Source organism: Canis aureus, chromosome 16 (assembly GCF_053574225.1).
Source record: "Canis aureus isolate CA01 chromosome 16, VMU_Caureus_v.1.0, whole genome shotgun sequence".
NCBI lineage: Eukaryota > Metazoa > Chordata > Mammalia > Carnivora > Canidae > Canis > Canis aureus.
The window spans coordinates 5,815,314-5,831,299 of NC_135626.1; the positions used below are offsets into that span (position 1 = coordinate 5,815,314).

General features: G+C 51.6%; 1 protein-coding gene across 23 annotated transcripts in view; it reads left to right on the forward strand.

Moving 5' to 3' along the window:
• The window catches only part of DNM1 (dynamin 1), a 46,457-nt gene that overhangs the window by 11,765 nt on the left and 18,706 nt on the right, over positions 1 to 15,986 (forward strand). For 16 of the 23 annotated variants that reach the window (XR_013353862.1, XR_013353861.1, XR_013353860.1 and 13 more), the window contains exons 2-10: positions 2,221 to 2,294; positions 2,597 to 2,746; positions 3,039 to 3,242; positions 3,645 to 3,743; positions 3,834 to 3,994; positions 5,481 to 5,623; positions 5,765 to 5,900; positions 6,073 to 6,140; positions 8,995 to 9,133. Coding sequence is in view for 16 of the 23 variants with exons in the window: in XM_077850853.1 (XP_077706979.1) it covers positions 2,221 to 2,294; positions 2,597 to 2,746; positions 3,039 to 3,242; positions 3,645 to 3,743; positions 3,834 to 3,994; positions 5,481 to 5,623; positions 5,765 to 5,900; positions 6,073 to 6,140; positions 8,995 to 9,133 (1,174 nt within the window). In the remaining 7 variants the exon portion in view is untranslated. Of the gene's footprint in view, positions 1 to 2,220; positions 2,295 to 2,596; positions 2,747 to 3,038; positions 3,243 to 3,644; positions 3,744 to 3,833; positions 3,995 to 5,480; positions 5,624 to 5,764; positions 5,901 to 6,072; positions 6,141 to 7,242; positions 7,382 to 8,994; positions 9,134 to 15,986 lie in introns of all 23 variants that reach the window. The other 7 variants (XM_077850859.1, XM_077850847.1, XM_077850849.1 and 4 more) reach the window with 1 other exon arrangement.

The following is a 15,986-nucleotide window of genomic DNA, read 5'->3' on the forward strand; positions in this document are numbered from 1 at the left end:
GCGTAGGGGGCTTTCTGTGGGGAGTCCCATCCTTTCCAGCCCCTCCTGTAGTTTCCATGGCAATTGCTGTTGCCATGGTATTGCTGGGTGAGAAGCTGGTGGGGGAAAGGGTGGACCCCGGGCCCCCAAGCCAGCCCAGCCTCTGTGAGGACAGATGTCCTATCTCCACAGCCCTGGGGGTTCCCAAATACTAGAGGGTCACCCCCCAAAGGAGTAATGGATGGGAGAGACAAGAACACCTCCCCACCCCCCACCGCCCCGTTAATCCCCTCCTTCTCTGTGCTGCCTGGTGCATCTCCGTTCCAACACATGTCACACTGCATTGCATTATCTGTTTACTTGTCTGTCTCTCCCACCACACTGTGAGCTCCTCCTCTGGGTAGGGAGCTGTCTGACTCATCATCTCACATCCCCAGGGCCCAGCACAGGGCCTGGCACAGAGCAGCTGCTCCCAAATATGTCCTAGACTGAATGTAATTGAATTACATAAAAAGCCAAGTCTGGTGTTTTGGGTTGAAGGAGGAGCTGAGTTTGACAGGGAACTTCCCAGGCTTTGGGGTCCAACAGACCCTTGGATTTGAATCCGAGCTCTGACACTCCCATCCGGGTGACCTTGGATGAGTCACTTCATCAAGGAGCCTCAGTTACTTCATCTGTAACAGGATAATTTCTTTATTGAGCACTGTTATTGAGCATTGAGGACCAGGGGATTCAGTCAGCATTTATTAAGTGCCCCTTGTGTGCTAAGCCTTGGGCCAGACAATGGGACACTATGGTGGGCAGAAAGACACTGGCCCCACCCTTCTGAGGCTCAGTGTTGCAAAAATGAAAAGTGCTTGCCTAGCACCTGGAAATGATGAATAACTGCAGGATATGTCATCCTTCTCCTTCCCCATTGAAGTGGCTGGCTCCGCCCTATTAGCTTCTAATCTCCCCCAGAGGAACTACCGGGCAGGAAGAAGTCTCCCCAAGGCCCAAGAGGAGGCCTGGAACCCAGCAGCCTGGGCCTATTCTGTTGTTCCTGGGACCTTCCGGCCGGGGAGTAGGGAGTGGGGGTGGGGGTGCAGGAAGCTATGTGGCTCAGGTCAGGCTCTAGGCTGGGGGTAGGAGACCTGGTTTCTTCTGGAGCTCTGTCCAAGTCCTGTAGGAGCTTGAATGTGTCCTTTCCCTTTCTTAGGCCTCCATGTGCCTCTCCGTGAATGCGGTGGCCAACTGGATCCCTCAGGCTGTAACCTGCTCCGCCTTTTCCTGTGTCCTGGGGATCCCATGACTGCAGTTCTGACAGTCTGGTCCCTGAAGAGACCTCTGCCCCCATGCTTGCGCTGGCCTGGGTGGGGCCGAGGGTGGGAGTGGATATGAGAAGAGCTGACAGGACGAGAATCAGCACCCACAAGAGCTAGCCGAAAGGACTGCTGAGGTTGACACTGGCACCAGCAGATATCTGGGGTATAGACATCAGGTCTGGGGCAGTGACTCGGAGACCCCTCAGATCCCATCCTTCAAAGTATGGGTCTGCAAGGCATTGAAGCGCAAGGAGCTCTCACAGCAGAGTCAAACAGATCTGCATCCGGAGTCTGAACACCTCTGAGCCTCAATGTCATCTGCAAAATGGGAATAATAGCACCTACCTCACTAGGCTATTGTGTGGAGTTCATGAGATATTGGCCACAAAGAGCCTGGCGTGCAGTAGGCACTTGAGCATGAATTCTTTTCCTTGCCTCCTCCTTCCCCCATCCCCCCTCATCCTCAACCCCAGCCAGATGGGCCCTCCCCCAAGGGGAAGTGAGATGCTGCCCTTCCCCCACAGAGGAAGGAAGGGGAAAAGGTGCTGCTCTGTTTCCTTGAGATCCACTCTGTGGCCACTGGCCACTTGGGCATGTGGGGCACTCCGTGCCACAGTTGAATGGCAGTGACTAGGTTGGCAGAGGGACTTCTTGTTGGTTGACAACACAGGGCATACCTGAGAGAGATCTGGGGGTTACTGGTCTGGTCTCCTGGCAGCTCATATGCATAAATCTGTGACCCAGGGTATCTGGGGGAGGTCTTGTCCACTTTTCTCAGCTGCCATCTCTCCTGAGTGACATGAAACCCTTGAGCTAAGGTGTGGTGGGCACTTTGGGAGAGAGTTGGAGCTCCCAGTGGCAGGATGTGTGCCCCCAGGACACAGGGAGCCCATTCAGGCCTTGACTCATTGCTACTCTCACTCCCAACTCTTTGCAGGGACTTCCTGCCCCGAGGGTCAGGCATTGTCACCCGACGGCCCCTGGTCCTGCAGCTGGTCAATGCCACCACAGGTATGCGCTCTCTGGACCAGCACTCGACCCGGCCTCTCCAGCGTCCCCACCTTATCCCCAAGGAGAGGTCTGGCCTAGCCGCTGAACTTGCTTGCTTCTAGGACTTTGGCACTGATTCCCCTTCTGGACAGTGGGGATAAAATGCATAACGAAGACATGGCGTTGTTGTGGGGAGGGAGTGGGGAGAAGGCAGTGTTTCGGGGTGTGTGTGGGTCTATTTCCAGGGGAAGATGGGACCTAGGTGGGTTGGGGTTAGAATGCTTACCCTCCCCCACTCTTCCCCACGTCCCCTTCTGGGACAGAATATGCCGAATTCCTGCACTGCAAGGGGAAGAAATTCACTGACTTCGAGGAGGTACGCCTGGAGATCGAGGCTGAGACCGACCGGGTCACTGGCACCAACAAGGGCATCTCGCCGGTGCCCATCAACCTCCGCGTCTACTCGCCTCAGGGTGAGGAGTCGTGTCCCCGCCCCAGGCCTTCGGGCTCCCGGTCTTAGATCCGCCCCCAGGGCGACCCCCGCCCCCCCCCCCGCCCATCCTACCCCAAGCTCCACCCTGCCACGACTCCGCCCACCTCTGGCCACGCCTCTAGTGCCCTACACGCCCCCACCCCCCCCCCCGCCGCTTTCGTCCCGCGTTTCCCTAATCCCGTGCACCTGCCGCCACGCTCCCAAGACCCTAATCCGCCCGCCCCACGGCCACGCCCCTCGCCTTGAGCCCGCCCTCTCGCCACCCTGTCCAGTCCTGAATCTGACACTGGTGGACCTACCCGGAATGACCAAGGTCCCAGTGGGGGACCAACCTCCTGACATCGAGTTCCAGATCCGGGACATGCTTATGCAGTTCGTCACCAAAGAGAACTGCCTCATCCTGGCTGTGTCCCCCGCCAACTCCGACCTGGCCAACTCTGATGCTCTCAAGGTTGCCAAGGAGGTGGACCCCCAGGGTAGGTTCCTAAGGGCAGCAGAAGTACAAGGCCCTGGGGCTCTATTCTCAGCTCCAGGAGGAGCCCCTCTGGGAAGAATAAATGAGGTGGGAGAGGGGCACCCTAGTGGCTCAGTGGTTGAGTGTCTGCCTTTGGTTCAGGTCGTGATCCCAGGGCCCCTGAATCGAGTTCCGCATCAGGCTCCCCTCAGGGAGCTTGCTTCTCCCTCTGCCTATGCCTCTGCCTCTCTGTGTGTCTCCCAGGAATTAAAAAAATTCTTTAAATGAGGCTGGAGAGCAGAGGCAGGTAGTGGGTGAGGGAGGGTGTGGGTAGGGAGATGTGGGAAGCAGGTGGAGTGCATGTGGTCTCCCTTGTGAGGAGAGCATGTGCAGATGTAGGTGACCCTCTCCTGCTGTCCCCTAGGTCAGCGCACCATCGGGGTCATCACCAAGCTAGATCTGATGGATGAGGGCACAGATGCCCGAGATGTGCTAGAGAATAAGCTCCTTCCCCTGCGCAGAGGTAGGTAGGCTCTCCGACCCACTCCACCTGCCCTTCTTCACCCCACCCTGTGCGAGGCTGGTTGCCCCTGACTTCGGCCCCCTTCCACAGGCTACATAGGGGTGGTAAACCGAAGCCAGAAGGACATTGATGGCAAGAAGGACATCTCAGCTGCCTTGGCTGCTGAACGCAAGTTCTTTCTCTCCCACCCATCCTACCGCCACTTGGCGGACCGCATGGGCACACCCTACCTACAGAAGGTCCTCAACCAGGTAAGGAACTCAGGCCTGGGGAAAGCAGCGTGGGGACAGGTATATTTAAATGTGTTTTGTGAAGGTGACCAACAGGGGTTAGTGTCCTCATCATGCAGATGAACAGAGACCCAGAACACAAAGCAACTTGCCCGCAGCCCCACAGCAAGGTAGCAGCAGAGCTTCACTGACTTTTCCCTGACAGGGGCCTAGGAAGGGAGTCCTGTAGCCCCTCAGAAGGGAGTGAGGATCCAGACCTTGCACTGACAAGGGCTTGGGTTTGGGAGCCATTATTAGAGTGTACTTGGCTGAAGGCCTTGCTTCCTTCTGAAGTGGGGAGAGGCTCATCTGGAGACAGGAACAGGCAATCCCAGAGGCTTCCCTAAGATGTTTCTCCATCTGGAATGGGGCTTTCAGAACTGAGCCATGTGTGTATGTGTGTGTGATGATGGAAGAGAAGCAGTGGGGAAGGCAGTGTGGTGTAGGGGCAGAACCGGGGACTCTGGAAGCCACAGACCTGACACACCAGCTCTCTGAACCTCTATTTTTGCATCTGTAAAATGGTGATGTTGGTGATAAGACCCTGCTTCATAAGATCATTGTGCAACTTCAGGGAGATACTGTGTGCGAGGACCTAGCCAGAGTGAGCCCCAGAACTTGAGAATTACCGTACCAGAGGTCTAAACTCAGAGGGTTGCCCTTTGGCCATCCTTGCCCCAGACACATTTTATTTGGCCCTCATGGTGTCTAAAAATAGTCCATTAGTCAAAAATCCGGTAATTTCAAATAAAAATCTAGACTTCTGGTTTCTTTTTTTTTTTTTTTTTTTTTTTTTAAACAGACTGTTAAGAGAGTCTGTTTGTTTTATTTTATTTTTTTAATTTTAATTTATTTATGATAGTCACACAGAGAGAGAGGCAGAGACACACAGGAAGAGGGAGAAGCAGGCTCCATGCACCGGGAGCCCGACGTGGGATTCGATCCCGGGTCTCCAGGATCGCGCCCTGGGCCAAAGGCAGGCGCCAAACCGCTGCGCCACTCAGGGATCCCTAGACTTCTGGTTTCTATTGAAAATTGCAATGTGGGGCACCTGGCAGGCTCTGTCAGTAAAGCATACACTCTTGATCTCCGGGTTATAAGCTTGAGCCCCACATTGGGGGTAGAGGTTATGTAAAAATAAAATCTTTAAAAAACAAAGGAAGAAATAAAAAGAAAGAAAGAAAGAAAGAAAGAAAGAAAGAAAGAAAGAAAGAAAGAAAGAAAGAAAGAAGAAAATTGTATTGTTCACTCACAAATTCAGTTAATACACCTACTGTATTCCAAGCCCTGGCCTTGGCAGCTCTCCTCCTCGATCCTGGTGGGCTGGATCGTGGCTGCCTTCTACATCTCTCAATCTCACCACATCCGCAGGTCCCATGGCACTCTGGTCTCTGCTTGGCCCTGTGGGCATCTCCATTTGTGACCATGGCTTTAACCCCTGTCTCATCCGCCTCCCCTCCCCCCTCAGCAACTGACCAACCACATCCGGGACACACTGCCGGGGCTCCGGAACAGGCTGCAGAGCCAGCTACTGTCCATTGAGAAGGAGGTGGAGGAGTACAAGAACTTCCGACCTGATGACCCAGCACGCAAGACCAAGGCCCTGCTGCAGTGAGGCCCGCCCCAACTCCTGACACCCCAGCACTGAGCTGCCCCTCTGCACCGGGCTCTCTCAGGGCTCCCTCCACCCAGGGCTCCCTGCACAAGGCTGCTGCAGCCCCCTCACGCCATCCCACTCTCTCCATTCCCCAGGATGGTCCAGCAGTTTGCTGTGGACTTTGAGAAGCGCATTGAGGGCTCCGGGGACCAGATTGACACCTATGAACTGTCAGGGGGAGCCCGCATCAACCGGATCTTCCATGAGCGCTTCCCCTTTGAGCTAGTCAAGGTAGGACAGTCTCCCCAGGGGCAGAGTGGGGGAGCTTAGGACTACCCACCCTGCCCTCCAGGACTTCCACATGAACCTTTGCTGACCTGATGCCGATAGGGAGTGGGGCCTCTGTCTTGGCCTTCTAGGGAGCAGGAAGGCCTGACCAGCTGCCTCTTGCTCTCCTGCACAGATGGAGTTTGATGAGAAGGAGCTCCGGAGAGAGATCAGCTACGCCATCAAGAACATCCATGGCATTAGGCACGTATTGGGACCGGGGAAAGGGGCTGAGCCCTGGAAGGCAGAGGGGGTCTCATGCCAAGGCACAGGGAGTGATAAAGTGAGCCGCCCTCAGGAAGGACCAAGAGCCCTGGTCCCCCATCCTCTCCACCCTTTCTGGCTCCCAGCTCAGACAAGCCCGAGCTGGGGGAGGTGGATGAGAGGCTTGCTGTCCTCCTTTGCTGTCCCTGGGAGCAGGGCCTGGAGGCTGGACCAGCTGGGCAGAGCCCAGGACATAGGTGACATAGGAGGCTGGGGAAGCATCCTCTGGGCTTGGGCCCCCTGCCCATCCACAGGATGAGACAGTTTCCTCCAGTCCTATCCAGGTAGCTGCACAAAGCTGCCAAAACCACTGGGGAGGGCCTGGGATGGAGCATTTAGTCATTGGCCTGTGTCCTTTTATGATGAAACAGGGTCTTTCAACCTTCCAGACCCTCCCATAGTCTCATTAGGCCAAAGTGGGTCTCACTCCACACCACCTCCCTCCTTCCAGCCAACCCCATGGCCTTTGAAACAGGAAGAGGGATTGGAAAAAAGACAAAAGCTTAGCCCCCTTCAAGGACCCAGATCTACATTGTTCATGTAACAAGAACATTTAAAGCACCTGCTATGTGCCAGGGAGTGAACGAGACCAAAATGTCCCTGCTTTTATACAGATTCAATTCCAAGGTTTGGCATGGAATTTACAAACTGATAACTGTACTGGCCACGACACAGAAAAAAATCTTCTCTCTTAGTCTTAAAATAAAATGTTTTATTCCCAGAGAGGCTCTTAAAGAGAACCCAGTTTGGCAGTTTTCGTACCATTTCTGGCCAGAGAACCTTTTGTGTGAACAGAATCTTCAGAGGAAGCAGGACATACATAATTATAAGCAGACCTTGCCTTGCCCCAAAGAGCATCAATTCAATGTCCTCCATTAGAATCCCTCCCGCCCATTTTACAGATGAGGACACTGAAGCCCAGAGAGGGGTAATAGCGGGAGGACCCCAAGGAGAAATCAGGGGGTCGGGTGGGCCCTGGCCTAGCACTCCTGGTAGGAGCTGGCCTGTGACACTGTGCCCTTCTCCCGCTCCGGGCGTTCAGAACGGGGCTCTTTACCCCAGACATGGCTTTTGAGACCATTGTGAAAAAGCAGGTGAAGAAGATCCGAGAACCGTGTCTCAAGTGTGTGGACATGGTTATCTCGGAACTAATCAGCACGGTTAGACAGTGCACCAAGAAGGTAACCCGGTGGCCCGGGCCAGCCCCCCCACCTCTGTCCCCATCCTGCACTGCTGCCAGGCGCTCTTTCCCCACACCCCCCACTGCCTCCTCGGTAGCATGTACAGACCTCAGCGGGGTGGGGGAGGCAGGCCACCCCAGACCCAGACAGGGGGCCTCTCTGAAGGGGCTTTACCCACCCCCTGGCCCCCAGGCGCAAGGGATTAGACATTGATAAGACAGGTGTGATGATGGATGTCCTGAGAGCCCACTAAGAGCTCCTCCAGCTCAGGGAGGATAGGCCTTGAGGGGCCCTGAGCCCCCTTCCAGCTTTGGGAGTCCTCTTTGGAGGTTCCAGGGAGGGAACACCTTGGCCCTGCAGACAGGTGAGATACAGGGCCTTCTTGGGTGTTGCTCTGGGGGTCTGGATGGCTAGAGGGGTGCAGAGGACCCAGGTCTAGCAGGTACCCTGACTCCCCACTGTCTTTCATCCTCTCCATTCTCACCTCAGCCTCACTTAGGACCCTCACTCAAGACCCTTCCCTTCCCTTCCATCCATATCCAACCTTCCAGGGACAGAGTCCTCTTCCATCTGTTCTGTCATCTGAGCCTCACAAGAACCACCCAAGGAGGGCAGGCCAGGGAGGATGGCGCCCAAGCCACAAGAGGGAAACTGAGGCTTAGGCAATTGAGTGACTTGTCCAAGGTCATATGAGCTAGCAGGTGGCAGAGCTGTTACTTGAAGCCAAGGCTTTGGACTCCAAATCTAGTATTTGATTCCGCCCTCAGCCTCCCTCCCTTTCCTCTCCCCACTGCTGCCCTGGCCCCTCTCTACCACCACCTCCACTCTTTCTGTCTTTCCTTTTCTCTTTTTCTGTCTTTCCCAGCTGAGTTCCTCCAGACCATTTGGAGGAGAGGCAAAGGATGCCCCTTGAGGAGAAAGAAAAGGGCAGGAGTAGAACAGGATGGTGGAGAGTGGAGGTCAGGCAGCTACACAGCAACTCCAGGAGGCATCATCTGCACCAGGGTCTATGCAAATGGAGCCCCTGGAGTTGTGCAGTGCATAGCCTGGGCAGCTGGGTGCAGCAATCCTGGTGGAGATAGGGAATTCTGCTAGGCTTTGGAGTCAGGATGAAGTGGATGCAGAAGGTGCTGGCAAACCTTGAATTGAAGAGAATGGGTGGGTGGGGTCCTGGCTTGGGTCAGCCCCTTAGGAGGACCCAAGGCTGTGACAAAGACAGCATTGGAAAAGACAGAGAAGGCCGGCTCAGTGTAGCTGAGGAGGGGCTGGGGGGCAAGCCCTGGGGAGACAATCTGAACTCAGTAAGTGGCCTTGTATGGAGCAGAGGCTTTGTCCCTCAGAAGCCCCCTGCCCCATACCCACAGAGCCCTGGGGGATATTTGGCAGCACCTGGGAGGTGCCGACCCTGGGTGGCGGTAGGGAGGGCCGGTTCCACACTCACATTGTCTTCTGTTCTCTCTCTCTTTCTCTGTGTCGGTGTCTCTCTCTCTTCCCCCATGCCCGTGCCATCCTCCACTCCTGAATCCTGGCTCTGCTTGGCTTTCACTCCCCTCCTTCTCCCCACCTGCCCATGGCTGCTCCTCCTCCCATCCCCTCCTTCTCCCTGGGTGCAGGACGGGCCTCTTCACACCTGACCTCGCTTTTGAAGCCACAGTGAAAAAGCAGGTGCAGAAGCTCAAAGAGCCCAGTATCAAGTGTGTGGATATGGTAGTCAGTGAGCTCACGGCCACCATCAGAAAGTGTAGCGAAAAGGTATGAGGGCCGCCAGGGCGGGGCTGGGCCTGGCCATCCCTTCCTTCTGGCCATGGACTCCCGTGGGCAGAACCATCTGCTGAGCAGGCCAGGCAGCCTCTCGGCTGCCCACGGGGACCCAGACGCCTGTGCTGGCCGGGTGATTCCGGGCCCTTAGTTTTCCTGATAGCTTAAAACCCTCAGTCTGCTTATACTTACCATCCTTTTAGGCTCCCAGCTCCGCTACAAGACTTTACTCCAACCCAAGCATCCTTTTCACCGACAAGAATGACAATGGTGACAATGATGAGAAGGGGATGGCTGATGTTGATTGAACACCTATTAGGTGCCAAGCACTAAGCTCAGTGCTCATCCTTGTTATCTGACTTAAGCCTCCCCAACAATCCTAAGAAGTGGGTAGTGTTAACCCCATTTTACAGATGAATAAACTGAGTCTCAGAAGAGAAGAGAGGAGCAGGATTCAGATTTAGGGAAACTGAGGGAATAGATCTGGGATCCCGGCCTCCTGGGGTGGGGGGGAAGCTATCCCAGTTCCTCAAAACCAATTTGCCTAAAAGCATATTGGATTACTCACTTTATAGTAATCCATATGCATTTAACAGGATCAGCCTCTTTTGGGTCTGTGAACTTTTAAATGCCTTCTTCCTATTTGTCTACTTTTGGGCATTGTGAGGATTTTTAGCCAGATCTTCTGAAGGCAGTTCTTCCCAGGGGAGTGCAGGAGAATCAGTTGCCTTGGGGGGCCTTCCTAGGATTCAGATGCCCCTATCCAGCAAGGTGAATCAGAATCTCAGGAAGAGCCCAGCCTTGCCTATACTTGAAAAATCTCCCTATGCTGGGAGGTGGGGGCACTTCTGCCTCAACTTCATGTTTAGTTTCACGGGTTTCGTGAGTCATGTGCACCCCTTTCGTTATCCTGTCTCATTTTGCCCACTTTTATGCCTAATGTGGACAGTAAGTAAATTAGCATCCACTCCATGCCTTTTCCAGGTGGAATAAGATCTGGGCTGGACTCCCCACTGCATAGTATTTATCGTGACATCTGAGTCATGGTCCTACTGCACTGTGAATACTAAGCAACACAATCTTACTTTTGTTAAACTTTAAAAATTACTGAGTTTATTTTTTTTTTTTAATATTTTATTTATTTGAGAGAGAGAGAGAGCACGAGCAGGATTGGAGAGACAGGGAGAGAGAAAGAAACAGACTCCCTCCTGAGCAGGGAGGCTGATGCAGGGCTCGATCCCACTTTCCTGGGATCATGACCTGAGCTGAAGGCAGGTGCTATACCAACTGAGCCACTCAGACACCCCTACTGAATTTATTTGAAGCTGCCTCAAATCTCTTTACAAAAGAAGACAAGATATAATTAAATTTATTTAAATTTTAGCTTTTCATTATAAAACTCTGTGTACATATATATACATATATATAGTCTCGATTTTTATTTTTTTATTTATTTTAATATTTTATTTATTTATTCATGAGAGACATACAGAGAGAGAGGCAGAGACACAGGCAGAGGGAGAAGCAGGCTCCATGTAGGGAGCCTGATGTGGGACTCGATCCTGGGTCTCCAGGATCACGCCCTGGGCTCAATGCGGCACCAAACTGCTGAACCACACGGGCTGCCCCACAGTCTCGATTTTTAAAATTTAGTAAATGCCAAAGCTTAAAAAGAGGGCAACAACCCTCCCTTTCCAGGGAGCCACTATCGAGATTTTGGTATGTGTCTTGCAAGCAACACTCCTTTTTATTTATTTTCTTATTTGTTTATTTTTTAAAAGATTTATTTATTTATTCATTCAGAGAGAGTGAGAGAGAGGCAGAGACACAGGCAGAGGGAGAAGCAGGCTCCATGCAGGGAGCCTGACATGGGACTCGATCCCGGGTCTCCAGGATCACACCCGGGGCTGCAGGCGGCGCTAAACCGCTGCGCCACCAGGGCTACCCTGACACTCCTTTTTATTTTTATTTTATTTATTTATTTATTTTTTTATGATAGGCACGCAGTGAGAGAGAGAGAGGCAGAGACACAGGCAGAGGGAGAGGCAGGCTCCATGCACCGGGAGCCAGACATGGGATTCGATCCCGGGTCTCCAGGATCGCGCCCTGGGCCAAAGGCAGGCGCCAAACAGCTGCGCCACCCAGGGATCCCTGACACTCCTTTTTATTTTTTTTATTTTTTTTAATTTTTTTTTTTTATTTATTTATGATAGTCACAGAGGGAGAGAGAGAGAGGCAGAGACACAGGCAGAGGGAGAAGCAGGCTCCATGCACCGGAAGCCCGATGTGGGATTCGATCCCGGGTCTCCAGGATCGCGCCCTGGGCCAAAGGCAGGCGCCAAACCGCTGCGCCACCCAGGGACACCCTGACACTCCTTTTTAAAAAATAAAATTATCAGTATTGATTTTGTTCTGATCATACATGATTGTCATAAAAATACTCAAATAGCACAGAGAAAGCAAGTCCCTATAATTGTACAACCCTAAAGATAAGGACTACTAACTTTCTAACTAATTACAAATACACAGCAATTTTAACCTAAATAGGATCATACTATACTCATTGATTCCAGAACTCTTTTTTACCAAGCAGTGTGTCATGGAATCCTTGTATGTAACTACAGGAAGATCCACCCTTGAACCGCTGAGTCGTATTCCACTGTAAGAAGGTGGTATCTATATATTCAAGATCCTATTGACATTTTGATTGTTTCAAGCTTCTTTTCTTCTACAAATAGTGCTGCAGTGAACATCCTTACAGATGTATTTATAGTACGTATCCTGTGGTTTCTTTAGGGCAAATTCCTAGACAGAGAATGGCCAGTCAGTGGAAATGAACATTCACAATTTTGGTAATTTCCCTACTTCCCCAAGATTGCCCTCCAAAAAGTTTTTACCAATTTGTCCTCCAAATCTTTTTTTTTTTTTTTAAAGATTTATTTCTTTATTTTGAGGGAGTAGAGGGCAGAGGGAAAGGGAGAGAGAAAATCCCAAACAGACTCCCTACTGAGTGTGGAGCCTGACACAGGGCTAGATCTGTGACCCAGAGACCATGACCTGAGCCGAAATCACGAGTTGGATGTTTAACTAACTGAGCCACCCAGACACCCCCTCCAATTTTTTTTTTCTACACATAGATTTATTTACTCTGTTAGGTAGTCACACTGTGAATATATTAGTATCCTGCTTTTTCTTTTAGTAACACATGTTTTGGTGGGGTATATTACATAGTCTACATAAATCTATTTTAGTGGTTGCATAATATTCTACCAAACAGATTTATCATGGTTTACATAACAGCTTTTCTATTGGTGAACATTTAATTTTTATTTTATTTATTTTTTAAAAGATTGTATTTATTTGACAAAGAGAAAGAGAGCACAAACAGGGGGAGTGGCAGGCAAAAGGAGAGGGAGAAGCAGGCTCCTCACAAAGCAGGGAGCCTGATATGGGACTCCATCCCAGGTCTCTGGGGTCATGACCTGAGCCGAAGGTAGATGCTTAACGAACTGAGCCACCCAGACGCCCCTTTATTTTTTAAAAAGATTTATTTATTTATTTTAGAAAGAGAGAGCATGAGCAGGAGGGGCAGAGAGAGAGAAAGGATCTCACGCAGACTCCAAGCTCAGCGTGGAGCCTGATGCAGGGCTCAATCTCACAACCCTGAGATCAGGACCTGAGCCAAATCCAAGAGTCTAACACTTAAACCACTGTGCCACCCAGGCACCCCGATTGGTGAACATTTAAATTGTCTCCAGTTTTTTCAATATTATAAATAATATGGCAATGAACATCTTTTTTTTTAAAGATTTTATTTATTTATTCATGAAAGACACAGAGAGAGAGAGAGGCTGAGACACCGGCAGAGGAAGAAGCCAGCTCCATGCAGGGAGCCCGGTGTGGGACTCGATCCTAGAACTCCAGGATCACACTCTGGGCCGAAGGTGGCGCTAAACCACTGAGCCACCCAGGGATCCCCCTCTTTTTTTTTTTTTTTTTAAGTAATCTCTACGAACAACATGGGCCTTTAACTCATAATCCGGGATTGAGAGTCACACGCTTAACCAACTGAGCCAGCCAGGTGCCCCTGAACCTCTTCCTATATAAATGTCTATTTTTCTTTCTTTAGGATTTTTTCCCCTTGGGATAGATTCCTAGAAAACTGATTACTAGATACAAACATTTAAAAGCTGTGAAACACTCTACTGAATTGCATTCCAAAGGAAAGCAGTAAATATAGTAAATGGTGAAATTTTGGAAATAACCCCAGATATCCATCAAGAGGGAATCGATTATGTAAAATATCATGCAGCCAATGGCAGACTATAGCCATTAAAAGGGCAAGGTATATTTATTTCCATTCACATGTCCCTCCACAATGTACTGTTGAAAAAAAGCAGGTTTCAGAAGACAATATAGTATTTGGGGGGAAGAAATAATATATATAAATAACAAAATTCCAAAGTCATAGCCACCAAATTGCTAACCATTCTTTTAAAAGAGGGCAAGGAAAATAGGAATTTTTCCATTTCTACTTTGCAAATTTTATTTTATTTTAATTTTAAGATTTTATTTATTTATTCATGAGAGACACAGAGAGAGACAGAGGAACAGACACAGGCAGAGGGAGAAGCAGGCTCCATGTAGGGAGCCTGACGTGGGACTCAATCCCGGTCTCCAGGATCACGCTCTGGGATGAAGGGGGCGCTAAACCGCTGAGCCACCTGGGCTGCCCTGCTTTGCAAATTTTAGCCTTACAGTGAGTCTGTAGATTTTGTCAGCAGGAATCTTAATTAACGAAAAGGAAAGCTTATAAATTATTTTTTAAATAATGTTGCCTTTTGATTTATTTAATGAACAGTAATTATTATTTTTTCTTTACATGACAAAAATCCACCCATCTTCTTTATTTTTTTCTTTCCCAAGTCTAAATTTAGTAAGGTACCCCTGCCGGAAGCTTCTAAATAGTCAATTCTAACTCTTCCCAGGCCTGCTGGGATTACAACTTTCCTCTCTGGATGAAATCTGGAGTTTAATGACGCCCATGGGATGTGCTGCTCAATCTTCCTGACAACCCTAAGAGGGAAGGTGCTGTTACTGCCCCATTTCACACACGGAGAAACCGAGGCTCGCAGAAGCTGGCAGTCACTTTCCTAAGGAGAGTCAGCAGGGCAGGGGCTGGCTTTGAAACAAGCCCAGGCCCGCATCCTTGGCCACTAACTCACGGGCTCCGAGCTGACTGCCCCGCTCAGCCAAGGACTGGGAGAGAAATGTTCCATTTTAAAAACTGGCTAAAAGTCCTGGAAATGCTCAGAGACAGCCAGAATGGAAAAAGATGCTCAAAGGGAACAGAACTTCTCAAAGAGGCTGAGGCTGCCCTGTCATGTGTGACACGTGGAAAACTTGACACATGTAACATACAGGCGGTTAGTGGGAGAATTGGTCATGCTCTTTGGCAAATTGCTCCCTGTTCCCTCTTTGCCCACCTCTCCCCATCCCTCCACCCCCCTGCCACAGCCCTGCCCTGGGAGGAAGCACTTGGGACCACCTCAGAGGAAGTGACTCAGTCCTGAATCTCTGTCCCAAGTTGGCAACTAAGGAGTGGGAGCCCCTCCTTAGGCCTCATGGGGCAGCGAGTCCGCCAGACCCGTCTGGCTAGTGTTTGTTCTGAAGGCCCTGGTCTCGGGCTATCTCTCCTCCAGATCCTCTTTGCTTGGCCACGTCAGCCACACCTTGGCATAGCCATGGGATGGTCGGGGTGGAGGGGGACGATGAGCCATCTCTCACATCTACCTCTCCTGGGCATCCAGGGCACCACTTTCCTCCCCATCCTGCTGCCTCTCCCGACCCCGCCCCATCTCCTTGGCCTCCATCTTGCCCTCAGGATCACCACCTGTGACCCAGGCACACTAACCTCCAGGTCTCTTCCTGCATAGGGAGATTTACCTGAGGGGCCCCACCCAGGCATGGGAAGAGGGATGGGACTGGTTCAAGATTTGCCCGACCTGGGTCCCATGTGACCACCACCAAGTGGTGAGGGCAGCCCAGCAGGACTCCTGTGAGTGGACTCCCCATCATCAGCTCAATGAGGCCCCCTCCCTGAAGAGGAGCTTGTTCATGAACCAGAAGGGCTGATGTCCACTCACCCTGAAGAGGAAGGCAAAGACATCCACCCTTCATTCATTCTCTCATTCCTTCAACCTGCCCTCTCTGAGCCCCAGGCATGTGCCTGGCTCTGCTCCTGCCCTCAGGGCAATGACAATCCAGTTGTTGGGTGTGGGGGGAGCATAGAGAGGCCCCTAACCCAGTTCTTGGGGTAGTTAGGCTAGACTTTCTGGAGGAGGTGGCATCCAACAGTCCTGCAGGAGAATGAAGCAATGTGAGATTTGTCCAGAATCCCATTGAGCTGAGGGCAGAGTTCACAGAGGGAGGAGGTTTTAGAGTAACTTCCCCTTGGGCCTCAGTTGATAAAAATTGGAGGGACGTGGGTACCGGTGAGCTCCTACTCCAAAGGAGCGGGGTAGAGACAGGTTGGCTGGGCAGATGTTGCTGGGGATGATGGTGCCAGGCCGGGGCATGCAAAGGGAGGCAAAATCGCGTGGATTCTACCAAGAGGGCCCGGGGTCCAGCCAGGCCCCCGCGGGGTACTGCTCATGCTGCTGGCACCCCACTCCGCATGCCCCCTGCCCTGTGCCCTCGCATGCTTGCCTGTGGCTCCTGCATGTCCTGTATGTGCCTGCTGGCTTCCCCCTGCCCCCTCCCTCAGCTCTGACAAGGACCATTGCCTGTCCCCAGCCTGACTCAGGAGGCCAGCTGGCACCTCGGGCCCTGCCCTCCCCGGATTCTT